The sequence below is a fragment of the Squalius cephalus genome, assembly GCF_949319135.1.
Source record: "Squalius cephalus genome assembly, chromosome: 5".
NCBI lineage: Eukaryota > Metazoa > Chordata > Actinopteri > Cypriniformes > Leuciscidae > Squalius > Squalius cephalus.
In genome coordinates this window covers 44,036,908-44,064,652 of record NC_137126.1, presented here as the reverse complement: position 1 = coordinate 44,064,652, position 27,745 = coordinate 44,036,908, and the positions used below count along the sequence as shown (strand labels likewise).

The 27,745-nt window shown below is 36.5% G+C and overlaps 1 protein-coding gene across 4 annotated transcripts in view; it reads right to left on the bottom strand.

Moving 5' to 3' along the window:
• Positions 1 to 4,011: 4,011 nt before the first annotated feature.
• Positions 4,012 to 27,745, bottom strand: part of prodhb (proline dehydrogenase (oxidase) 1b) — a 49,721-nt gene continuing 25,987 nt past the window's right edge. For 3 of the 4 annotated variants that reach the window (XM_079872443.1, XM_079872442.1, XM_079872440.1), the window contains 12 exons: positions 24,719 to 24,753; positions 24,487 to 24,636; positions 23,383 to 23,447; positions 23,160 to 23,276; positions 21,754 to 21,827; positions 21,373 to 21,454; positions 20,314 to 20,406; positions 18,184 to 18,330; positions 17,228 to 17,403; positions 13,411 to 13,509; positions 9,719 to 9,807; positions 4,012 to 9,008 (listed from right to left, as the gene is read on the bottom strand). In XM_079872443.1, the coding sequence (XP_079728569.1) occupies positions 8,818 to 9,008; positions 9,719 to 9,807; positions 13,411 to 13,509; positions 17,228 to 17,403; positions 18,184 to 18,330; positions 20,314 to 20,406; positions 21,373 to 21,454; positions 21,754 to 21,827; positions 23,160 to 23,276; positions 23,383 to 23,447; positions 24,487 to 24,636; positions 24,719 to 24,753 (1,318 nt within the window). In that variant the 3' untranslated portion in view covers positions 4,012 to 8,817. The remainder of the gene's footprint in view (positions 9,009 to 9,718; positions 9,808 to 13,410; positions 13,510 to 17,227; positions 17,404 to 18,183; positions 18,331 to 20,313; positions 20,407 to 21,372; positions 21,455 to 21,753; positions 21,828 to 23,159; positions 23,277 to 23,382; positions 23,448 to 24,486; positions 24,637 to 24,718; positions 24,754 to 27,745) is intronic. The other variant, XM_079872441.1, reaches the window with a different exon arrangement.

Here is a 27,745-nt window from a genome sequence, read left to right as displayed (position 1 = left end):
ATGACCGCGACCTGCTCTGTGTCAAATAAAATAGCTTTTATAAGGCTACTGATGTGACTGGAGTCAGCACATCAAAAGCCCTATTAATTAATTTACGAATAAAAATGACTGAGTGCACCTTTAAGCCTATGTACTATATAAATATCTGACAGATTTTGTATTTGTTGGGGATCAAGGCTGTCAGGAAAGCGCGTGGGTTAATACGAAGCATGATCCCGCTGACATGTGTCGCAGCTCCAGGTGTTTCTTTGATTCGTGTTAGATGTATCAAACGTGCTGTTTGTTTTTTCAGGCATTCATGATTCAGATTCTGCAGTGGTCTGTAGTGGGTGAAATGCAGGAGTGCCCCCTGATGGGAGCCAGAGGTAGTACGTTCTGCTGCTGTCACCTTTTCATTGTGTGGAGGTCTGACTGTGTGTGTGAGCGTGTGTGTGTGGGCTCGGCTATATGAATCATTCCCTCAGCCAGTGAGGGGGTGGTGTGTGTGTACTGACAGAGAAAGCAGATGTTCACTGCTTTTGGAAGACACACAAAGTACTCAGATAGAGAGAGAAAGATGGAGAGAGAGAGAGAGAGGGAGACGAATCAATGAAGATGTTATAAAAACAGTAGAGCCGCTTTTATGATGGATTTCCGTTAAGCCGCAGGTGAAAATGAGAAAGTGCACCACTGATACAGTCTCTTTACATCTGCACAGACTCATCAAAACCCTGAATGGGAGAAAAACCGAAACAAAACAAAAAAAAAGGAAAAAAGGACAACCCTCATAGCAATTTTCATGACCTTGTTTAAGGTCAAAAACAAGACAGTTATAAAATAATACTGGCTTATCACCTCTCACTTAATATATATATATAGGCATTTTAAAGCTAAAATATAAAAATGGAAATGTATGGCTCTGGATGTGGTTTCTCAGCTGCCACATGACTTTTCACTACCTTTTCTCAAGGGGATTCATTCTAGTCAAGTCAGAATGATCATATTAATGGGCCGAGTGCACATAAATTCATGGTTGGCCCATAGGGAAACTTGTTATTTCTTCAAAGTTGGCATGAAACAGAAGTGATCATCTTGTTTTCCCTATTGTGATGTATAGCCAAGTGAAATGGCTTTTTGAACAAAAAAAATAAATAAATAAAGTGTGGTTTTCTATTGGTGGATCTCACGTGAGTGCCCTCACGCCAGTGAACACATCATCAGAGAAGTGATGCCATTGCAGAGGGGAAGATATTTTGAACCGCCTTCTGAATTGGGTGTTTGTTAGTTAAGAATAGAGGTGGAAACAAATTGGTATTGTTTAGAATACGATGTTGAATGTGCAACTCAGTTTGTACAGAGATACATGATATAGAGATGCCGCTTGCTTGATTAGACTACTTGTGTGCAACCAAACTATATGTCACATCATTCTCTTTGGTAGCACAGATACAGATAAGGCATCAATTACACACAAAATGTGCATACTAACAAAGAAAGGATATTAATGTCAGGAATGAAAAACAGGGCGAGAAATATGAAATTATGCAGCGAAACACTTATGTTTTAGCAAAAAATATGTTTTAGTAATTGAAATAAAGGTGAAATAAAATAAAATACAAATATTAGACGAAAGGCTAAATGAAAATGAGAAAAACTACTAAAACTAAACTAATACTAAAAAAAAAACTAATAAAAATGACAGAAGCACGTAAAATTATAATATTACTAAGACTAAAATTAAAGTAAAAACTGACAATATAAAAATAGAGACTGATTCAAAATATGAATAAATACTATAATAGTATAAATAATACTAAAATAACACTGCATCGTAATTGAAGTTTACAAACTCGTAATTCATCTCAAGACTTCATGGCCAATAAACTCAGCCGTAAATGTCATGGACTAATCATTCCTGAGCTACAGGAAAATTCCATCATGACAACGCTGAAAAAAATGCACTGGCAGAAAGCTGGCAATTAATTAATCTACCAAATAAAATATCAGGTTACCTGAACACTCTATCGATTTGTCATTGGTTGGTCGAACAGAAAGTCCCACCCAAAACCCAGGTTGGTTGAGATTTTAAACAAATATAGTCACAGTTGAAAAGGTTGCATCTTGTGCTTTATAGCACCCTTGAGCCCTGAGTATATACACACAATTATTATTTGTTATGTGTTGATTAATTAAAAGAAATCTGATTGGCAAAGATCCGATTTTATTAAACATTTAAAAAATGTTCAATAAATGAAATGATTCTGTATCCAAACAGGTGATCTGCACCTCAGGCATCATGAAGCGACACCATTAGGATGCTTAATAATGGAGTCCGTGGTCAGACCACTTATTTTTGGCCTCGGCTGATTCTGAGAGTCTATCCTCTCCAATTAACTCCAAACCTCTGACTGCTGATCAGCAGGAGAAAATCCACGCTGCCTTTTTATGTTCCAGGGCTTCCTCGAAAAGCAATGTGGTGCACCCACATTATACAGACTCACCCATAGCGATGCACGTGCGCATGTCCTCTTCCTCACGGTTTCTTGTTATCCTTCTTCATCAGAGAGCTGGATCCATCTCCTTCAAAGAGAAAGAGGGCAGCTATCAAATTATGTTGACGAATGCCCTGTTTGCAATGTATTATACATGCAGAAAGAGAGGAGTGAAAAGCAGGCATAGAAAGGAAAGACATACTGTCCTTCATGAAAACACACACCTTTGTTTCAGTATTCCAGAAATCCCTCCATGTACCTGCTGGTGAAATCAAATTAAGAGAAAGCGGCAAGGCCCTTGTCAAAGCACAAAAAAGGTAATTAATTCTAGAGTTAAAGCTCAAACACAGTTTCAAACCCCTCTGTCAATGTTACGCCTGCGGCCCACGATAATTGTCACCGGAGTCAGTCACTACCTTCACTCACATCTGCCAGTCAGTGTTTCAAAAAGCACCTAATTATAGCGACTATGCTAACTTAAAAGGTGAAGAACAACCTAATGAAATTACTGAAAAAATGACTTTTTAAAAAAAAACTCTTTTCCCATCCGTTATTGGTCATTTCAACAGATAGTCCCGCCCCAAACTCACACTATTGGTTTAGAGAGGTGGCATTAACATTAAGTGACATGGCATCTGACGCACAGAAGCCACTGGCACATGCCAATGAAGACCGGATGTGCCAATACGCATAGTGACATGCCATTGGCTTCTGTGCGTCAGATGCCATGTCACTTAATGCTAATACCGCTACTGGAGAGATGGTACGCCAAAAGAGTAGTATGTCCGATTCATAGCATTCGAAAAACAGGCGAAAATGATCCAGATGACCTACTTCCGTCAAGATTCTGGAAAGCGGATTCAATGGATGTACTTTTTTAACTGTCGGAGAGTAAATGTCAAACCAAATGTAGTACCTACTATACAGTATGCAATTCCAAACATAGCTTCTGATAGTGACTTACACTACTCAAGGAAATCATTTGAATGGCTAACTCATAAAAGGTAGCAACAATAGCACAAAATTGACAAAATTTCTTGAGCAGTGTTAACATTAGTGAAAATTTTTAGGCAAAACTGCCAATAGTGTGGCAATGTACTCGAAGCACAACACACAAGAGATTTTCAAAACAAGTCACTTTCAACTTGAGCATTGAACTTGAACCTGAAATCTGTATGTGGAAAACTTTTCATCCAATTGCCTGCGAAAATTTGATGAACAACATTAAATGTTACCCCACCTTTATGATAAATGGTTAGCATCTGCAGACAGTATCTACCTGAACAATAACACATCTTGTTTAAGCAGACGTCACAAGCGCCCCCTTGAGTTTGGAGGTTGCATATGTGCAGCAGGACTATGGCATGTTGATTAACCAAATGTAAAACCAAAAGAGAGATTGTTTAGCGCTATTTTTTGGGATGTTTTGTACGTTGTTTTCGGAGGAAATACGCATTGGATTTGTTTGTTTCGAGGAGGGGATGCACACCTGTGAAAACTTCTGGTAAAAAAAAAAAAAAAACACTCTCTCTGTATTGTTGAGAAGTCCAATTTATTTTAGTACATCGGTTCAAACTTTGGATGAAAGTATCTTCTAAATAAATAAATATACATTTATTTGAACTGGTTTAAAGAAATACGCTGAAACATCCTTGAATTATATTTCACAGCAGCATTGTCAACAAACAATCAATATTGTCATATCTGCGATAGCAGCATGGGACGTCTGCACAAAGGATGGAATCAAACCAACATGGGTTCTCTGAATATCACCAATATCACACGCCTCCAGTCCTCGAAATGTGAATAAACAGATTACAAGTGAAGAAATATTGCCTCAGATAGGGTGTACAAAAACCAAACAAGTTTATCTCACTTTCCTTCTTCATAGCGTGTGCATCTGTAGTGCACACTGTAATCTACATACAAAGTGATCCCCATATTTACGCCTTTACTTTTTTTTCTCTGTGAAATACAGAAAACATGATTTGGCTCATTCTGAATTCGGAATCTGGCACTTTACCTTTATTGTTTGTGAGTTTATAAATTACAGTGTACTGGACTGTGTTTAAAGGGCCAATATGCATTTTTCCATTTGTTTGCGATGAATAATTCATTGAAATGAAAGGGTTTGATTGCATGCAACTGATTATATATTACGTTACATAACAATACACACTGATGTTAGTCGGGCATGCTTAAAATTAACCGTATTTTTTAGAGCGTGAGCTAACATCAGTCGTCTTGTCACGTGATAAGACACACATAACCACTGTCAAGGTGGGAATTAAGCTCATGATTCCGCATGACAAATGAAACAGAAATATTACTTGAGGCTCTTTAAAATATAATTCAAGCTTTATTAGAGAGTTAGATGCAAACATGTTATATGATTCCTGAATATTACACTGTTTGAAAGATGCCATATATTATAAAAAAGGTTTATCAAAATAGACCCGTAATATGATGATGATCACAGCATCTTCAAATCCCAAAACATTTGCATCTCATCTATGCTGACACTACAGCTATGTGTGGTCAGCAGTTTTGCGTGTAGTTGCTGCCCGACTATAAACCCTTGTGAATATGAAGTACACACCTTTAAAAAACATTAAAGGTGCATTGCGCAAGTCTCTGAGTTTTTGCAGAACTATGCCCCCTCTGGCGACAAGCGAAACTGCAACCAGAGGTGTGCACGCTCATGGACCACACGCATGTGTCTTTGTCTTACGTGGTGTTTGCGTTGGGGTTTGGAATCGACTACAAGCCGGTCTCTTTGAATCCATCTTCTACTTTTGTCGCTCGAGTTGTCTTCGCTGATTCTGAGAATGGCGGCGAATACACAAACCAGCCAGACATAGCCAGGTGAGCGTGAACGCGCGTGACGTCACGCCCAGTCTCAAATTCCGTCCCGAATCCCTCTTATTTATTTTACTGTACAGGATTATAGAGGCAATCGCAGTGATCAGAGAAGGGCTCATTCAGCCCATCAGGCAATTGTTTAAGCATGTATGAGTTAGAAAAACGGGTATTTTTAACATGAAATGTTGCGCAATGCACCTTTAAGGAAATAATATACAATATTTTTCAAATAATATACTTAAGTGCAAATTTAATGTAATATTTTCAGACACTTAATTGCATGTTATTTACTATTAAATGAAAATGTATTAAAGTTTAAATTTATATTAAATGCAGTTAGTGGAACTTAAGACTGCTTTGACGCGCTTAAGCAGGACTTTATGCAATTTCATAATGACTTCTATTGTTTTTGAAATGTGTTAAGCATACCGTCCAATGTACTGACAAGCATTTATGGTAAACTAAAATATATGTATCTATATATCTAAAATAATGTATTATGCAATAACAATTGAGTACATTTAAAGTCTGTAGTCAATAACTTTGGGGCCTATCATACACCCGACACAATGCAGCGCCAAGCGCGACGCAAGTGTATTTTGCTATTTTCAGCCTGACGCAGTTCTCATTTTCATGTCCTGCGCCACGTTGTTTAAATAGCAAATGCATTTGCGCCCATCTGTTCGCCCATGGGCTGCTGGTCTGAAAACAAGGTGTGTTCTGGCGCATTGTTGGAGCGTTGCTATTTTGAGGCAACTGAAATCGACTACGCCATTGACCAACAAAACCTGGTCTAAAGTCAATGGTGCAGTATTTTTATATTTTTTTATATTTAAAGAGCGCGTTAGTAATATGTGCCAATAGGCGGGTCCACAACGCGTGTACACTCACACAGGGACGTGCAGCAGCACACAAACATACCAAATATTACAAACAAAAGGATTACAATGTAAAAGATTATTATTGTGTTCATAAAGATATGGTGGAATCCGGCTTGTCCCGAAGATGGTCTGCTTGCACGCTTTAACCTCGCGCACGAGCAGATCCATTTCCTCGCTAGACAAGTTTTTCCGCTTGCAAATTCCACCATGTAAATAGCGAATTCGCCATGGCTGAGTGCAATTGGCTTTTAAAGGGAATGGGACATGAGACTCTGATTGGTTTATTGCACGTTATGCCCAAAACACACCCATTACTCATTAAGAGAATAGGGACAACACTTTTAGACCATGCGCCGGGTGCACCGACCATTTTTCCCGTCGTTAAACTAGCAAAAGTGGATTCAGACATAGTGCACTTGCGCCGTGCGCTTTAGACCATGTGCTTAGATTGTTAAAATAGGGCTCTTTATCCTTTAAATCTCATCTTTGGTCACCAAAATTACATCCCTACTACATCTTATCTTAACTAAAAATGAAAGCTTATTGAACTTGGATCCACAAGTAAAAACAGTATTAGTTGTAAGTTTATATAATTTATTATGTTTGCTGAAAGCACAGACCAACTTTAATTAAGTTGATAGATTTTTCCCCCAAAAGCTGAGGGATTTGGGATGCACTAATACTAATTTTGCACTCTAACATGCAAATTAGGACCTAGCCATAGCCCCAACAACACTGGGATGTGGAGTGCTTTATGATCTGTCCTGTTGTTTTTGAGAGCAAAAGACCCAAAGGGTTGTTAATTCATCATGGATTTAAAATGGGATATAAATGGATGAGGAATCGTGCCATTTACTTAAGAGCAATTGTCTAGAAATCATTAACTTCGGCTCAATTAATTTAAGCTTTTTATTCATCTTCCCCAAATGCTCCACAGAGGGAAAGAAAATATTAAAAAGAGCGAGGGAAACCGTTGGTTAAGCATAAAAGGCTTCATCACACAGATAATAAAAGAGCAGATTTAATTCTCGCTCTGTATATGCAAAACACCAGATTCATTAAGATGAAAACTGAACATAAAATTATTTCATCAGAACTTTTAAACTTCATTGAGCACACGAGGGATATCATGAAAAAATAAAGTTCAGCTCTTTCCATAAAACAATGTTTTTTTGTATTATTTTTATATTATTATATATTATTACATTTGAAATATAATCTGTTTACAGGTTTACGGAAATCTTGACCATGGGTTGTTGCCTGCACTTCAACTTTTGCTTTCGTTAACAAAACCTTCACAATTCCTCTTTCCATCATTACTAGAACGTGATACTTATGTATTTGTTTATTACTGTTTAAATCATGCTTATATTTTCATTGTTGGTGTTCCACTCGCGGAATAAAGGTGGGGAATAAAACAGTCGTGCACACTCAGGCATCTGACATTTTAGGGAGCCCTTTCAGAGTCATAAAGGTGCCGGAGAGATGGATGAGAGAAGAGAGTGTGCGAAGCCAGACCATCAGTGGAATAAAGAAAAAGGGAGCTGGGGAAACGTGAATTAGATTATACGGAAAGGGAAGAGTATAACCTCTTTCTTGACCCTTAAAAAATGCACCAAGGTAACCCACAGTTTCTGCTAAAATACCATTAACTTACTACAGTTTTTTTTGCGACTGGTTATTTGGTATTTGCCTCCAGATACAAGATTTCTGAAAGGTTATTTTCCTAGTTGAAGATGATCTTTCTTCTTTATAGTATTATGGCTTTCAAGTGATTTTTAGAGCCTTTACAATTTTTGTGTTGTTACCTTATTGTCAAGACAGTTAAGCACATATACCTTTAATTTATTTTATGCACAATACCTATATCTGCTTTCATATTACAGAAATTAGAATTTTTTTAAAAACATGCTTGTCAAAATGCAACAACAAAAAAAGAATCCAAAATATAAATGTTTAGTAACACTTTACAGTAAGGTACAGTATGTATCAGTGACGTAGCTGTGCGGAAGAATATTGTTCTTTCTCCAACTAAAATCAAATCTACTGCTCATAAAACACTACTAGACTTAAGAACTGGCATAAAGTTGGTTTGACGTTGGACGTTTGATATTCGCAAATTTAGGTTCACCTGGGTGTCAGCTATAATGCACACCTTTTAATTTTTTGATATTTATTACAATTAACTGTCAAATCATATTTATCATAATACTTGATAGATATGTCTGACCAGCTCTAGATGCTCTGTTTTCATGGTTACCAAAAATAAAACATTCAGACACATTATAGTAATGAGAATTTTGAGGCAAAATGTGCTTAATTGTCATGAAAATCATGTAGCAATGCAAAGACTTTATTTGGAAAAAATAGAAAAGATTTAAAAATAGGCTACATTTTTGTATGCAAAATACATAATTTCTTATTTTGTATTTGTGATTTGTGTTTTGTGAGATTCACCCAAGTATGTTTTTAAATAAAGGATCCTATGTGTGCTATATCATAAAGAACAGCCTCAGTGAGAGTGGGAAAAAAGATTTATGAATGGATGGGTGAACAAGCAAAAAACAAAGGTAAGGAGTCTCTGGTGAGAAGTGGAGTGTGTTTTATAACGCAGGTGTGTAGAAGACTTCTCCACTAGCCAGTCGGCGCATGAGCTCTTTCCATAGGAGGTCTCTCTCCATCTGCACTCCTTTCATAAAGCCACGGTTCTCCTGTGCCCGGCGGGACAGATAGGGAATCACCTCGTTCACCGGACCATACGGAACGTACTTGTACACTGGGAATCCTGCCTGAGCTAGAGATATGAACAGATAAGAAAAGAATACCAATATTTTTCAGGGGTTTGTTGTTGTGTTTTTTTTTTTGTTGTTGTTGTTTTTTTAATGCATTAAATAACACTTATATTGTATACTTTCATTCAAAGTACATATTAAATGCATGCCAATCAATGATTTAATGTTAATAAAAAAATCTTCTTTTATATATATATATATATATATATATATATATTTTTTTTAAAGGGGTTTATTTTGAGAAAGGAGAGATGAAGAAACATGAAACAAGTACAGCTATGAAGAAAATTATACTAAATTACATAAATTATACTACATTATTTTAATCCAGGATACTTTTATTTTTTATATCATTTTTTTTTACTTAAAAATAAAATAAACGTTAACTGAAATAAAATATTACAAAAACAACAATACTTATTTTCATTTTGATGTTCAAAAATAACTAAAACTGAAATAAAAAAAATGAACAAAAACTACATAGACAAATTTAAAAACAAATGATGAAAACACAAAAATAATACTAAAACTTCAACTAAAATAAAAATTAATAAAGAGATAAAAACAATTAAAATATTACAACAATTTAATAGCATCTCAATTACAATAAAATAACACTGGTTTAAAATTAACGAGCGTTATTGTAAAGTTTTGCTTTAATTTTGCTTTAATTTAATAAGAAGTGAATTTAGAAACTGTGTGTGTGGTTCACCTAACGGAAAGCTGATTTGGTCACACATTCCCAGGAGCTGGCCGAAGTACACCTTCTTATCTGTGGGTGCCAGACCCATTTCATTCATCCTGTTAGACCATAAACACACAGAGCGCCGTCACAGAAAGTGAAAAATGAGAGACGCCCCTTCGGCAAGGTCATTTAATACAGGATACATTCCGGTGATTGCTCACTCAAAGTTTCACACTGTCTTATCGGTTACAGCCATTACACGCAGGAACAAGACACATTCTGAGACACTTAGGCTGATATTAAGTGTGAATGATGTAAGAGGAGGATAACTAGTGTGTACTTCCATACGAATCATTCCCTGGTGACACTCTTTGACATTGTGACAGAGAATGTTAATGACATCTGTCATTGGGACACCTTTGTCAAACGAGGTTACACCCCTAAGGAGTGATTACATAAAATTAATGATTGAACATTACATTATTAATTTACACAAATTAATTTACTCCCAGTGGGATCTAAATATACTTGGAACCATATATCAAAGAACAGAACCTAAACTACACAATGTGAGTTTTTCTGTGCTTAAAGCTTAACAACTTTATGTCCAGATGTTGATTTTTTTCTAACAAATATCAACATGCAGTCACTTAATTTTGTAACTTTTCTCTGTATACATTTTATTACACTATCATTCAAAGGTTTGGGGTTCAGTATGATTTTTTTATACTTTTATTCAGCAAAAATGCATTAAATTGATCAAAAGTGACAGTAAAGACTAGGGGTGTAACGATACACAAAACTGACGGTTCGGTACGTCCCACGGTTTTGACGTCTCGGTTCGGTTCGGTTCATTTAGGTGGGGTGGGGGGTTTAGAAAGCTAAATTTTTTTTTTTTTTTTTTTTTTAAACAGTGCTTTAATTAACAAATTGTGTCTTTGTCTTTAAATTAATTCAATTACAAGTAAACGTCTCGCAAGGATAAAAAAAAATGATCTGCTAATGCTGTATAAACTATACAGGAGCCCTTACTTTCACATTAACGTTACTATAACATTAAAGCTTAACAACAGAGCCTAGACTTTTAGCCTAAATTCAGTTGCTATTTATTTTTAGATATAATAATAATCAACACTCAAGTAACAAATTGTATGAAAACATGTAAACTGTACATAAGGCAGTTTTTACATTATGTTTTTACTCTAATTTACTATTGAAATATAATCATTTACACAGTTGCTGTCATTTTCATGACAGATATTTTAAAAATACATTAAATAATCAAGATGTCATTAACAGGTTAAGTAAACTATAATATATCAATACAGTGCATTTATTTAGTGAAAGGGTTCATTTCCTTAGCAAACCAACAAGCTGTGGACACTGAATGACTTGTCTGAGGTAAATAAAGCTATAAACTAAGTGTTTTATTGACGCATTTCCGCTGTTGAAACACTGACTTAGCGATTACACGAGTTATGATGCCTTTCAGTAAGTATACTGTATCTTTCAACATACCTTCAGGTGTCCTTTCATGTTTATTCTGTAAGGAAGAGATGCTCGCGTTTACTCGCGCTCCGCGCTGCCGCTTTAAATGAGGAGCCTGTCACGCAATTTCAAAGAGCGCCAAAACGACATTTCATGTTTGAATTTCGTGATCAAATAGACAGAATCTGAAAGATTACACCTTGCTTATTATCGAAAGTAACAAAACACTGAGCTTATTGCGATTAATGGTGGTTAGGCAACAATGATGTATTCGTTGTGTACAAAAGACATGAGGTCCAATGGGGGCGGGCCGGGCGTGTTCGGTACGCCATGAGAGTATCGCGACTCGTATCGTTGGTGGTGTATCGCGGTTTTTCGGTTCGGTTCGAATATCGTTACACCCCTAGTAAAGACTGTTTCTATTTCAAATAAATGCTTTTATTTTGAACTTTTTATTCATTATTGAATCCAGAAACAAATGTATCATGGCTTCCAGAAAAATATGAAGCAGTACAGCTGTTTTCAACATTGATAATAATAAGAAATGTTTCTTGAGCAGTAAATCATCATATTAGAATGATTTCTGTAGGATCATGTGACACTGAAGACCGGAGTAATGATGCTGAAAATTCAGCTTTCCATCACAGGAATAAATTATACTAATTATCAAATGGAAAACAGTTATTTTAAATTGCAATAATATTTCACAAATGAATGTTTTTACTGTATTTTTGATCAAATGAATTCAGTCTCGGTGAACATAAGAAAAAATCTTACCAACCTCAAAATGTATGAAATATGACAGATTTCACACACGCACACGCACACGCACACAGTCTGGTTCGATATCTTTGGACTCTCCGAAGATGTAATGGTTTTTATTCTGCACAAACTGTATATTCTGTCCCTTTACACTAACCCGACCCCTAAACCTACCCATCACACAACACTTTATGCATTTGTACATTAAAAAATAAACATCATTCTGTATGATTTATGAGCTTTTGTACCCATGGGGTCCCCACAATGTAATATAAATCTGTGCGCGCACACACACACACACACACACACACACACACACACACAAAATGTACCTTATATGTCAAATCTCTCAGATTTTATGCATTTCAAGTACACTAACTTTTATGAACACCAAATGCATATAAATCGTTATATAAAAAGAAAAATCCAGATAAATATCACCTAACTTTTATTGTCATTTCCAATCAAGCTGTAATTTTTTTTGAAATTGTGCAAAAAGATATATAATTATGTGAAAAAAATTCTAGCTAAGAAAATAGCCTTAAAGGAATAGTTCACCCAAAAATGAAAATTTGCTGTTAATTTACTGACTCTCAGGCCATCGGAGAAGTAGGTGACTTTTTTTTACTCAGTAGAACAGTAAAGAAGATTTATAGTTGAAACCGTGGTCCTTGGTGATTCATATAATGACAGTCAATGGCTACTATTTAATTTGAGAGTCACAAAAACATATACAGGCAAAACAAAAGCAATACCCATGGCTCCCGACAATACATTGAGGTCTTAAGAAGCGAAACGATTTATCATTATTTACAACCTATAATCCACAAAATAGTGCTTACTTGTGCTTATCCTGGATGTCGTAACCTATCTGAAAAATTAAGATAACGTTCGCTTATAATAAGGTAACATGAGTCATTATGCGACAGGAAGCTCGCGGTCCAGACTGCCATGAACGCTCACGACCGTTTGCCGAGGCTGTGGATTACAGGTAATAACGTTGTAAATTATGTTCAGTTTCTTGCACAGACCAATCCGTTTGGCTTCATAAGACCTCAATGTATCATCAGGAGCCACAGGTATTAATTTTGTTTTGCCTGTATATGTTTTTTTGACTCTCAAAGTAACAGTAGCCATTGACTTGCATTATATGAATCACAAAAAGACCATGGTTTCAGCTATAAATAATGTTCTACTGAAGAAATAAAGTCACCTACATACTGGATGGTCCAAGGGGGAGTAAATTAAGAGCAAATTTTCATTTTTGGGTGATCTATCCCATCTATCTAACAAGATAAACGACTCAGCCATTCCATTCCAAAATATTAAAAATGTAATTTCAACCACCATCATTTCCACCACAAAATGAATGGATATTTGAGTTGTGGTGGAAATGACATCTGTTCATGATGGGTCATACAGTATACAATTGAAAGAGAGAAGGAGAGTATAAAAAAAAAGTGTCCTACCTTCTGAGTGTATGCTTAACAGTGTCTAGATTGTGTGATGCCACCATGACATTTGCTTTCTTATTCTGTTCGATCTCCTCCAGCACGTAATCCAGACACCTGAAAGACACCAGCTGCTCATAAATCATCCTGCTTTTGGTCTGCACTTTCAGACAACATTTTAACTTGGGACTGTTGACCGCCAAACACAAAATCTTTTGAAAAGATCTGATTTATTTTGAAAGCTGTCAGAATGTACCTTAATCATAAGAGGCTTACCTATGGTGAGATAAGCCAAGAGTATAGATAAATCTCACCTGCCTTTGAAACATTCTGTCAGCACATAGACCGTCTGAATGAAGCACAGTTCAGGGTAAGTATGATGTTCAGATAAGGACCTTTATTTTACAAGTATTTTAGGACTGTTGATCTGGACTCAGAAACTACTTGGGCATGTCATCTCGCTCCTTAAAGAGAGGCAAAGTGGCAAAGTGAAAGTGAATCATTACTTTCTCATTAAATTAAGAATTTTGCCATAATTCTCTGTTCCAAAACAGAAAGTTGCCCACCTACTGTAGACAGCATTTTATGCATTAAATGCCAGTGGTTCTCAACCAGGGGGCCGGGGCTCTCTATAGCAGTGTTTCCCCAACCCTATTCCTGGAGGCACACCAACACTACACATTTCCCAACTCTTCCTAATCAAACACACCTGATTCAACTCATTAGCTTGTTAGCAGAGAATCCAAGAACAGAAATATCAAAGCCAGTGGATGAAAAGCCTGCAACCTGTAGCCAGAAAAGCGTAACGGCTAATGCTAACGCTTTGGCGGTACGCTGGGAAGAAGGCCAGAGGCTGATTTTTTTTGAACGGATGACAAAGGAGAAGAGGCTTCACTACACTGAATAAACCACTTTTGTGAGGAAATAGCTTATAATTTAATGAATCGACTGCCTGTACACTAATCTTCACCATGTTTTACGCTACACAATACTTTTTTTGGGAATGATATGTAGATTTTACTATGATAAAAATGTTATTTAATAAGAGAAGGCAGAGAAGGGTATGTCGTGACATGACTCATTTACGACATTACCGTAGTAATTTTTTTTTTCTTTCTGTGTAGGAGTCAAGAGTACATTACAGAGTTAAAGGAAAAAATGGATACATTCAGTCCAGCTGACATCCTACAATAGATTCGTAATATTTACAGAACCTAGATTATTCACAACACACACACAGAAAAAGGGTGAGAACAAACAAAATAATATATATATATATATATATATATATATATATATATATATATATATATATATATATATATATCCTGTATAATAGAAAAACAGAAAAAAAAGAAGAAAAAAAATGGGGTACAGTGCATTCTAGTGACAACTTTGCATCATTAGCGTTTTATTTCCAATAATAGTCTGTGATTACATCTGTTATATAGTTACTTAATTTCCTACATATTCCTTCCATCTCTTCCACAACAGAGCCCCTTTTTGCATTTTTAATCTTAAAAAAAAGGTAAGGATTTCCATCCTATATATTTCACTTACAATTGCTTTCCAGTCTTCTACTGTATAGTGGGTCAGGTTGAAGCCATTTACGAGTAAGAGCCTTTTTAGCTGCTACCAGGAATATTCCCCATAAGTTTATATAATTGGTATCAGGCAAATCCAGATTTCCCAGATAGAGGGTATACCATTGAAATGGAATTTTGATCTTTAATATAGCCTCTACAGTCCTGTGTACATCTTTCCAAAATATGTGAATGACTGGGCATGCCCAGAATAAATGGTGGTGATTTGCTACTTCTGAATTACAGTGTCTCCAACACCCTGATCCTATTTCACAATGGCTCTTTTGAGCAGGTGAAATAAAAAATCGAATTATATTTTTCCAGGCGAATATCCTACATTGTTGGGAGCCTGTAGTTTTCCATCTACATGTTTCTAACCAAGCCTCTTCTGTTATATTGATGTTTACGTCTTTCTCCCATTTAATTCTGATATAAGAGGTGGATTCTGGCCTGTGGTTTTGAAGACGATGATAAAGTTTAGAAATAACCTTACTAATTGTGGTAGCCTTAAATGAAGACAAGAGTATCTTCACAAAATTCCCTTTCTTATTTACTGTTGTGTTGAAGTGGTGTCTTATTTGAAAGCATCTGTACATTACCATAGTATTTAATGAGTGATATTGTATATTGTCTAAAAAAACAGTAAAAAAAAATACAGACTATAACTGCATGTATGCATATGACGCTGATTTGCATTTTATTGAATTACAGAAAATGAGTGTTTTAATTATAAATATTTTGTTATATTTTATGTTGTTTAATGAAAATTAAAAAGTTTTCTTTCTATCGCTGCTAGGTTATTGTATTGTGTGTCTAATGATGATGATATAATGCTTTTTAATGAATGATGGTAAAAAAAAGACAATTTTAATGTATATGTATTAAATTACAATCAAGTTTTTTAATGTGGCTTTATGCGACCAGCAATGACTAGTACTTAGAGCTAACAGAGATATTCACGCTTTTTTCTGCAGTAAAGCACATTCCACAAACAATGCATTCCTACCGTACCTTTACTAGCGATATAATACCGAATATAGAACATTTATTCAGAAGACCAACACGCTAATAATCCACAAGAAACTAATTAACGTAAACTGTAACTCACTGTCATAAAACTTTAAACGGTTTGAAATGACGCCATTACACGATAGGCTGAGGTGCCTCACATGATCCACGTTAGCCGTTACGCTCTCTCCAATGGCAAGAGATACAGACCCTCTCATCTCCCTATAATAAGACAATCTCTGGAAATATATGGGTCAGATAAGGGAGACATCCCAAATGTGCACTGTTGGTGTGCCTCCAGGAACAAGGTTGGGAAACGCTGCTCTAGAAGGCCTCAGTAGACTTTCAGGGGGTCACAAAATTATGTAAACATTATTTAAAATAAGGTCAAACAACTTTAAAATAGCCAATCAGCTTTAAAAACAAAAAAAAAATCAAGATGACTGACATAATAAAATGATATAAATCCTCTTTCATTTGTCTTCTTCAACAATTTCCATTTTTATTGAAGAACCAGGGTTCTCATAGTCTTGGAAAACCTTGAACTTTAGACAAGGTTTAAGACTAGTCCCAGACTAAAATGCATGTTTGAGCGGTTTTAACTGAAAGCAACTTGTACTGACATCCCTTAAAATATGTCAGTGCCATTGTTTTGTCTCAAGACGCACACCAGTAATGTTTTTTTTTCTAGAGCACATTTATAAAAGCTACTCAAATGCCCTAATTGAACTAAGGACTAATCCTGGCTTAATCTAAGCCCTGTCTGTGAAACTGGGCCATCAAGAGATAAAGTCTGTAGATAAAAACAAATGTAATATTATAGTACAATTAGAAATCAAGCGTATAATATCATTCAAACTATTAAAAAAACTAAGCATATGACTAATCGCAGCTTGCATTTGAAATTTGGCTTTAATGTGAGCTAAGAGATGACAGAGATGTGGGCTGAAAGTGGGAGTCCATGGCCACCCTGTTCCAGCGGCCCTGCGTCAGACTATTGGTATCAGCTGTGAGTGTTAGTTGAGTCTCTTGTGTGTTTTTTGCGAGTAGCTCTATTTGTTTTCCATGGGTGAGTGACCGTTAATGGAGCTGCTGACCAAGAAGAGCTTTTAGATGAGTCACTTAAGAGGGTCCATTTCAGTTCAGATGCTGCCGTAGAAAGCACACAACAAGGCAGCTCACTAGTTTTCAGGAACAGACTTCAAATGTGAAATTCTCAAGGAAGAATTTGGAGCATTTCTTGCCTGTGGTACATTCTGTTAGTACATTCGTAGTCGGGGTTGATGGGGTCTTCGTATCCAATCTCCGCTGCTCGGCTTCTCTCCTGGTACATGTAAGCCCCCCTTACCAACTTGGCACCGAAACACCAGCCCTCCCTTCTCGATAGCTCAACGTCCATGGACACATTATCAAATGCCTCCTGAGCACAGAGAATTCATTACGTTGCAACAGATAACCCTATTTTAAAGGCAACATTTCAGGAAATTAAAGAGATAGTTCACCCAAAAAATGAAAATTCTGTCATCAATTACTCACCCTCATGTCATTCCAAACCCGTAAGACTTTCGCTCATGTTCAGAACACAAATTAAGATGTTTTTAATGAAATCGGAGAAATTTTTCAGATTTCTGATGCCCCGAATGGTTTAATCCAAATGAAATCTATTCATCATATAAAGCGATCATGTGTCTTCAGAAGACTTGGATTAAACCTCTCGATTCTCTTTATGAACGTTTTGAACCACCAGAGTTTTGGGTAAATAGACCTTTAATGGAGGGACAGAAATCACTCAGATTTCATTAAAAAATATCTTCATTTGCATTTCGTAAATGAATGAAAGTCTTATGGGTTTGAAGTGAGGTTATACCTGTAATTGATGACAGAATTTTCATTTATGGGTGAACTATCCTTTTTATTCACTTCCTTTCTCTTCTAAATTTAATACAACTTGTAAACGTGTTTAATTGTCACCATCATCATTTATTTCCTTTCAGGATTAATTTCAATGCAAAGATAGATTGCAAGCACCAGTGTTAAATATCAGTTTTGATTTTGCTTTGTCTAAATGTTATCCTGTTATAACAGCATGTTTTCTGCACAGCGTCTAACCATCTCACTGTAGGTAAAGCACAGAATATCATCATCTGATCCACGTTAACACCAGTCATATGTGCCAGACGTGTGTGTGTGTAAGGCTCACTTTGAGGTAGCACTGATAGGTGTTGAAAACGACAGCTTTGTCTGTGTTGAAGATTCTCTTCATCTCCACAGTAAGTCTGCTGATGGCAGGCTGGAAATATGTCTGTTCAGCGTCCACCATCAGCCTGACGCCATTTTCCACCGCATGCTGTTCAGAACATTAGAAGCAGGCAGTGTAACAGTGAGGTAAAAACACATTCATCAGCTGACAAAAAAAAAAAGAGGAGATATTGCCACAGACAGCATCATTTTAAATGATGTTGCACCCATCTTTCCTGGCATAACCAAGGATTTGTCAACAAATAATGATGCTATAAACCTCAGCAATAATAATGTTGATGATACAGTGGTGCTAAAAAGTATTCGGACACTTAATGTTCGCATGTCATTACATTAGATAAAAAAATAACCATCCAAGTGGCATTTATTTTAAGGAAAGATTGCATATGCACGCTTTTCAAACAAACATTTCATATTCAAAGTAGTTTGATAGATTTAAATGCTAAAACATGTTCATAATAAATGTGATGTTCAAAAGTTTGGGGCTGGTAAGATTTCTTAATGTTTTTAAAAGAAGTCTCTTATGCTCACCAAGGCTGCATTTATTTGATAAAAAATACAGTAAATACTAGCCTGGAAATCCAGACCTAAATCTGAAAGATTAATGGTCTGGCATCGACTAATGAAAATCGGCCAGCTCGAGGGGCGGCACCAAGCATGCAGTTGAAAATCTCACTGCACGCAATTGGATAACACTACAACCAATCACAACAAGCCCCATACGCTTAGCCACCAGCGGAGCTAACTGGTAGATTAGACTCTTGCCGTATCCGGTCGGCAAAACAGCAAAAACGCCCTTCTTGCAAAGGAACGATTCGTCTTCTGTTCCTCTTTTAGATAAAAAGCCAAGTCTAACTCGTTCATTGTAGCGGCCAAAGCCGTTTTAAACAACTGGTGTTCATCCATAGCCATCTTGCAATGTTTACTAATGACTTCGCCGTCACAACGCTGTCGTCATCTGTTTCGCTCGCCTCTGGCCCGCCTATATCTGATAACCCAATGTGATTGGTGCAGCTCGGATACAAGGGCATATTTAATGAGCATCATTCCTCGACGCCAGAGTAAACTCGCTGAGCAAATTCAACTTGTGCTCTCGTGAGAACTCTGGATTTCCAGGGTAAGTAAATACTGTAATATTGTGAAATATTACTGTTTTCTATTTTTAATGTATTTTCAAACGTAATTTATTCCTGTGATGAAAAGCTGAATTTTCAGCATCATTAATCCAGGCTTAAGTGTAACAAGATCCTTCAGAAATCATTCTAATATGCTATTTTGCTGCTCAAGAAACATTTCTTATTATTAATATGCAATTTATAAACTGTTGTGCTGCTCAATATTTTTGTGGAAATTGCGACATTTTTCTTCAGGATTCTTATACAATGTTCTAAAGAACAGCATTTATTTGAAATATAAATCTTTTGTAACATTATAATGGCTTTGTAAATGTATTAAAATACATTTGATGTTATATGAATAAAAAGATTTATTTTTTTTACTGACTCCAAACTGAACTGTAATGTCCATCTACCAGTAACATGAACTATTGCAGCAAGCCTACCAGGCGCCACAGTGGTAACTGTGCCACAAAATGGTTGCCCACTGCTCAGGGTGTGTGTGTGTGTCCATGGTTTGCAGTGTGTGTGTTCACTAATCACTACTCCTAATGTGTGTGTGCACTAACTTGGATGGGTTAAATGCAGAGTATGGGTTACCTGCCACTTGGGTCACTTCCACTTAAAGAAAAAAACTTTTATGAAATCTCAAAACTTTGTTTGATTTGGTACTTCCAGGCTGAAAAACAGGAAGCACTGAGCCTACTGCGAGTCTCACAGCTTGTACTGCTTGCACCAGAGGCCTTTCACAGTGCGACATAAACCCGATACATGTTCCTCACATCAAGTCGACGGGGCGGAACAGCTCTCTAACCTCCGCACTCTGCTGAAGGCTTTTTCAAAATCAATCTCTGTTACATTCTTCATCCATGACTGTCTGGTAGACCATGACCTTCTGACACTCTGCATGAATACCACAGGAGAAACATAAGAGGAACAACAGCCAATGAACGCACCTTCGCCAACACATCCAGTCGCTGAAGCATCCTTTTCATCTGCCTTTCCTCTTCCTCCGTGAACTTGGACAGAAGAGGCTCCAACTGGCCAGTCTGTTCAAAATAAATAAATAAATAAATATATATAAAAAAGAAAGAAATTCTGAATTTGAACACATATGGGTGCATTTTTATTTTTTTATTTAAGTGAATCTTAGTAATAATACTACATTTTTTCATTCTCTTATTGTTTTTTTTTGTTTTTTTTCATGAACCGATGGTTTCGAATTTCAAATCAGTTTACTTTTCCATTGTTTTTAAATGTGAACATGGGCTAGACAGACATCACATCTTGCGTTTTTTGCAGCATCTCGCGCATGACACGGCATGGCACTCAAAGTTAAAAGAAGTTTAACTTTTACTAGTTATAAAAAACTATATATAAAAAATAAAAGTTATATATATATATTATCAGAATATTAATATTATTTAATATTTAAAATGTATAATTATTATAAATAATATATATATATATATATATATATATATATATATATATATATATATATATATATATTTAGATTTAATTTATTTTTATTTCAGTTTTAATTTATTTTCCAGTTAGTAGTTTTAGTGCTTCAACTTAAACATTTCAGTTAGTTGCCAAGACAGCATTTCTATTTTTCATTTAATGTAGGTTTTTTTCTTCAAATTTTATTTTAGCTTTATTTCAATTAACAATTTTTTTATAGTTTTAGTTGATAGACTTATAACACCGATATAAAACAAACAATAACTCAAATCATTCATTAGCAACCACATAGAAAAGCACCAGTAACATTTTGTTCCAAAAATTCATTCACCTTAACATTATACAACATATAAATGAAGACTATCTTCTGCGCTTGTTATGGAAGCCTCTTGTTTCTCTTGCAGGCAAAATTCCATACATGTCTTCATAATCAAATTACCTGCGAAGGGGCTTTTGCAGTGTTTATAGAACCAATTAGACCATGTGAAATCCATAACCCTCTTAATTTATGCTGTGGTAAAGGTATCTGTTTCTTGCTGTCTGCCTACCTGCAGGTTTGGGACAACCAGTAGATTGGATATCTTTGTTCTCTCGTCGATAAGACTGTTCCAGTCCAGCATGTCCACCATGCTTCGGGAAACAAATACAATATATCATTTATATTTTAGCAGATGATGTTTTGAACATCAAATGACTGGCATGCATCATTACAGAACTGGTCGATTCAGTGGAGCAAATTGCTCTTATATGAGGTACAAAGGGGTTTAGTTGACTCAAGGGGGTCTAGCGGGGCAGTGTAATGGAGCACCCGTGGAATAGTCCTTGAGTAGCTCTCCTCAGTTCATAAGATAACTTCATTGTCTGCCATTGATTGAGAAGATTTACAAGTCTGAGTGTTAGAACAGCTACGGGAAACTGGTGTTTCTCACCCTGATGAGTGCAGTCGTCCATCAGAGAAGCAGCTCTGAATGTTGCCCTGAGCTCCCAGCCTGGCTAGACATATCTGCAAAGAAAACACACTTTTTATACATCAGACAAAACACTCCAAAAACACTGTGATTAAAGAAAAAATTCACCCGAAATGAACCCACCGAAAGTTCCATGGAACACAAAATGATACATTTTGAAGAATGTTACAGTTCTTAAGGCCTGTTCACACCAACTATAACGATAACTATTATAGCGTTCACACTAGGGGTTGCACAGACTAGTCGACTTTAATGCCCTGCCATGATGCTTTAACCTTGACGTCGACTAGTCGCTGATCATTAACTATACAGGGCCCAACAGGATAAGAAATCTTTGAAGTCCACTTTTACGTTTTGTATCCAAAAGTTCAAATGACAAATAAATGCACACTCAAAGAGCACTCCAAAAGATATTTTTGATTATGCCATCTGGATACTCAATATTGATCGGGTTAATGCACATGCAAGCACTTTCTAAACTAATGTGCTGCACATCACGTGCAGATCATGCACACAGAAGGAACATTCAAGACCCCCAGTGTGAACGGGCCTTTACTCTCCAAAAAGTGGCAAAAAAAAAAAAAAGCACCATTCCATTTGACATTCCAAGTTAAATGACAGCTTTGCATGTGAGGAAAATATTTTCAAAATTCAAGCTGAATAAAAAAAACTAACTCTCATATATTATATGCACATCTTCACATCTTGGGGATGTTTTGAGCAAATAACAACTTATATATCAGTGCTTTCAGGACACAAAGCTAATATATGGGGAATTTTATGGGGTTTTTATGGTGCTTTCTTTGTCCTTTTTGGAGTTTCACATCGCACAGTATAATTTTAATGTATGCAAAATAACAGGGTGGAACTTCTTCTTTTGAAAGAATTTCTCCTTTGTGTTCCACAGAAGTAAGATGCTGATGACAGAATTTTCTGAATTGGTGCACTAATATAATGTACTTATGAGATAGTATAGTATATAATGCAATTATGTGGTAGTTTAGTGCTAAAAAATCGGAGCTATTAAAGTTCAAACCTCACGTGACAATTCATGTAGTATCACAATTGTACCCTTGAGCAAAACATTAGGTTTCTCTAGTGGAAATGATCTTGTATAAATATCCCATGTAAGTTGCTTTAGAAACAAGTGTCTGCTAAAAGACTACTTAATTATTTATTGTCATGTTAATTACATTTTGCCATTAAAATGAATGCAGCTCGTACAGTCTAGTCATTGCTATACAGCCTCCAGTTGCTTGCTGCATGTCACATATGTTACAGATGCCTTACAGTCCTTTTGCAGTATTAAACACGCTTAAGTGTCAGTTGATATGTGCGTTTGGCCGTGGTTTGAACCCAAAGCATACCTGCAATTGCTCTAGATCCAGTTTCTGCTCCAGCACCTCCACGCCGTCTTTCCCCTGCTTGGCAGCAAGGAAACTGAAAAAACGTCTCCACTTCACCAGCACCTCGGAGAACTGGAGCTACAGACGCCCGAGGGAAGGATGAAGAGCCCGTTTAGTTCACCAAGGTGACGGATTTTAACCTGTGTTTTCTGATGAATGAACCCTGCCTGAACCTCAATCTTACCAGGAATTGTGGGCGCCCCAGGGCAGTCATCTTAATAGCCGAGAAGCCATCTTCAGAACTTCCACCTGAACAGGCAGGTGATTTTCTTTTAGAGTTATTTTAGAGGTAGGCTAACTGCAGCAATGAAAGTGAAACTGCCTTTTTAAGAGCAATTTTCCAGGAACACTGAATAATTCTATGCAGTTATACATAGTGTTGCCAGTGCATTTCAATGGGTGTTTCTCCAAAACTTCTGGCATAATGGAAAACAAATAGAAATGCTTTCAAAAGTTGGTCAGCTGCATGCTTTCTTGGCACTCTGAAAAATATGCTAAAAATACATACAACAATCATTAAAATGCACACAAAAAAAAAAGATTTAAAGAAATAACAGGATAGAAGTTTGCACCACTTTCCATGAATAGAGAACATTTTGATATCCCATTACTTTTTAAAAGAGTCTCAAATCTTAAGGTCTTGCAAACTGAAAATATGCTTGAAGGAAGCCTGAAAACGTTGTTTCAGAAAAATCTACTGATTGCAAGACTGTTTACATGAGAGTAGAATTGTCTTAAAACTTGCTCTGTGTGAAAATGCACACACTCACACCCCAAACTGTACGTTTGAAAAGGTACGTTCTTGAAAAGACATAACTGCTTCAAAATTCACGTTTTCGGTATGGGTGTGTGAGTAATTTATGTAGTCGAACAAGACATCAAAGTATCGTCAAGTTTACCGCCATCTTTAATTTACTCATGAATTGAAAACCCAGTAGCAAAATCTCAAGGGAACCAGGGGGCGTTGTTTTGACGTCATTCTCCTAAAGTCTATCGAGAGCAACGTTCTTTAAAAGTTATCAAGGACTTTTCAGCTAGAAAAACAAGGAAGAAAAGTGTCTAAAAGTGTTGTAATTTAAAATAATTCACACATGAGCTCAAATTGAAATGATAAATAAAATTGACTTCATTTTTAAGTTTTAGGGTCTTCTTAGTACCCATTTGTGCAAAGTGCCCTACTTTGTGTGTTACGGTCACTGCATTTGTAGCTTCTGGCATTTGTTTTGCTTGTAAACTGAGTCCAATTCCAAAGTTAACAACTGGTCAGCTTTTACAGATGGTCTGTTACCTGAGGCTTTGATGCATTTCAGGAAAGTCTCCATGTGCTGGTCGCATTTCGCCTCATCGGCATAGAAATACGTACGAGCGCTCGTCACGCCTTCACGGCGATCGCCGAACTTACGATGGGCTGTGAACTTCTTCTCCCGATGGTCAGCTCCTTAATGTCGAAAAGGGAAATTTTGACCTTTTGCTTCAATATTACAAAAGAATTGAAATGTTAAAAATGTGCAGATACTCACCAGGGCTTTCTTTCTCTGATGTAGACATGCAAGATCTATCAAAAAAGAGAGATAAATTGACATTTTTAATAAAACAGGGGACTAATGAAACCAACTACTTGTTCTTTAGGTCTTTTTAGAGACCTTTAGCCAACAAAATGAAGAAACAGCAGTTTCTGTAGAGAGAAATCAATAAAAACTGCAGAGGCTGCTATGAAGTCACTTTACTGTGGTGCACTTCTGCTATTTGTTTCCCTTCTATATTTCAGGGTCAGCACTTAGAGTCACACACTGACTCCCGCCTGATGTCTATGCTTATACCCATGCATCTCAACTCTCTGCTGTTCTACACTGAAGCTCCGGCCGGGAATTCAAACCAACTCAAAGGTTAGACAGCCACATGGGGCAGTGATTTGTTTAGATTGAGTTCCTGTGATCTCCAGATCCTTCGAATGGTCTCTGCACTTCCCCATCCACCCACACCGCCGCGTTTACTCGGCATGGGGCGGCTCAGTGGAGACAATGTTTTGACGTCTGTAATGTTCCAACAGGAAGGAATGTTGAGATGTTGATGGGGTCATTAGCGGACAGACTTAAGCCCTTCCAGGCTTAAAGTGCTCTTCTAAACAAAACAGAGTTATACAGGAAACATATGACAAAGAAAGTCGTCAGGTTTTGACCAGGATCACTCATTTTAAAATGTACCAGAGAGAGTGAGATCATCACTGTCAACTGTATTCCTGTCAACATGCAGTCACTGAATATGAATGCAAAAGAAGAGAAATGAATGTTCAATGTGAAACTTCTTTCACAGACAGGGCTTAAGACTAGTCCTAGACTAAAATGTAAGTCTGAGCTGTTTCCACTGAAATAAACTTGCACTGACTGATCTTAAAAATATATCAGTGCCTTTTTAGTTTTAAGATGCACATCGGTAATGTTTTTTTCTAAGCATGTTTATAAAAATTACTTAAATGTCCTAATTGATCTATGGTCTAATCCTGGCTTAGTCTAAGCCCTGTCTGTGAAACCGGGCCCTTGTGTTCGTGTGTGTGCGTGTGCGTGTGCGTGTGCGTGTGCGTGTGCGTGCGCGTGCGCGTGTGTGTGTGTGTGCGTGTGTGTGTGTGTGTGTGTGTGTGTGTGTGTACATGCATGGAAGTTTATATGTATATGCGAGTGTTTATAGGTGTATGCGTGCGTCAAGTTTATATGTATATGCAAGTTATTCACAAGTGTATATGCATTCATGACTAACATTATATGTATTGGTATGGATTTCACATTAGTGTGCACGTGTATTTCATATATGTATTTTGAACATCCAATAGTATACATGTGTATGCGAGTAATTTATAGGTGTATATGCACGTGTGTTATGTATGTATTGATAAGCGAAGTTTGATTTAAATCCTACATGGCGCCTCATAAAAGGCGGCTTAATAGGCGCACATCCATTTTTTGGCGGCTGGCTTGACCTTGTATTTTCAAACCGCGGCTCGCCAGACCTGCCTTCCGTTTCCACTATACTTTCTCTCACACATACATACATTATTCTCTTACATACACACATTTTTTTTCAGACATACATACATTTTCTTCTTACATACATTTATTATGTATTTATGTATTATAATAAATGCACACTTTGAATACATTTGCATAAGAGTAAAATGTATGTATGTGAAAGGAGAATGTATGTGTGTGTGAGTAGAAATGTATGTATGTGAAAGGAGAATGTATGTGTGTGAGAGAGTAGAAATGTATGTATGTGAAAGGAGAATGTATGTGTGTGTGAGTAGAAATGTATGTATGTGAAAGGAGAATGTATGTGTGTGAGAGAGTAGAAATGTATGTATGTGAAAGGAGAATGTATGTGTGTGTGAGTAGAAATGTATGTATGTGAAAGGAGAATGTATGTGTGTGAGAGAGTAGAAATGTATGTATGTGAAAGGAGAATGTATGTGTGTGAGAGTAGAAGAATGGATTTTGGCTTGTACGGCCTCTCATAGACTATATACACATATACACACAAACACACACACATACATACATATATTATATATATATACACACATATATATTCATATATATATACAGTACACATACATATACACATACATATATGTATGTGCATATGTGTATATCTGTATGTGTATATATACACATACATACACATACATATATATATATATATATATACACACACACACATATATACACACACACACATATATATATATATATATATAGTATTAACTCTAACGCCAAATAAATATCACTGTGAAATTGAAAAAAATAGAAATCATGATGAAAGTAATATATTTAATATATTTATTATTTTTTATTATTATTATTATTTTTTTTTTTTTTTTCAAGCAAAGAGATTTTGTGGAATTGTCTTGGGCCGACATCAGCTGAATGTTACATAGCAGATAATTCCTAAATCAATACACGCAAGTCAATTACAGTTGACCAATGGTTGTTATTATAATAATGGCAGTCTGCACCAAACCAAGACATACCAATAACAGCTTATTCCTCGAAAATGATACAAGGCAGGAATGGCATCTGAGAACTCATGGAATGATCAGTCTGGGTTCCTGCATATTAGATGGCAACATACTCAAATGCCACATCCTCCAGCGTTCTCCCTCTATCACACCCTTGATAATGCAGAAAAGCCAAGCTGAGCACTCTATTCTGTATAACAGCATTACAGGATCCATTGGGGTGGATGTTAATGCAATATTGATAGGGGCAGAGGCTCTAAAACACACATCACGAACATAAATTAGCTTTTATTAGCCAGTGACCAGCCAGGGTCCTCTGTGGTTGTAAAGAGCATTTCCAATAAACGCTCCATTTCAGCTCATTTGTTCAGCGAGGTGAGTGATCGTGGAGATTTAGCGCCCCTTACAGGCGATGAGGAGAACTGCACTTCTCTCTGCAGAGTAATCTGAGGAGGGACGCCTATAAAATTACTCAGACCTCTGACAGCGGCTTTCAGAAGTGAAAGCAGTGATGTGGAGGAGAAGTCCATTTATTGGA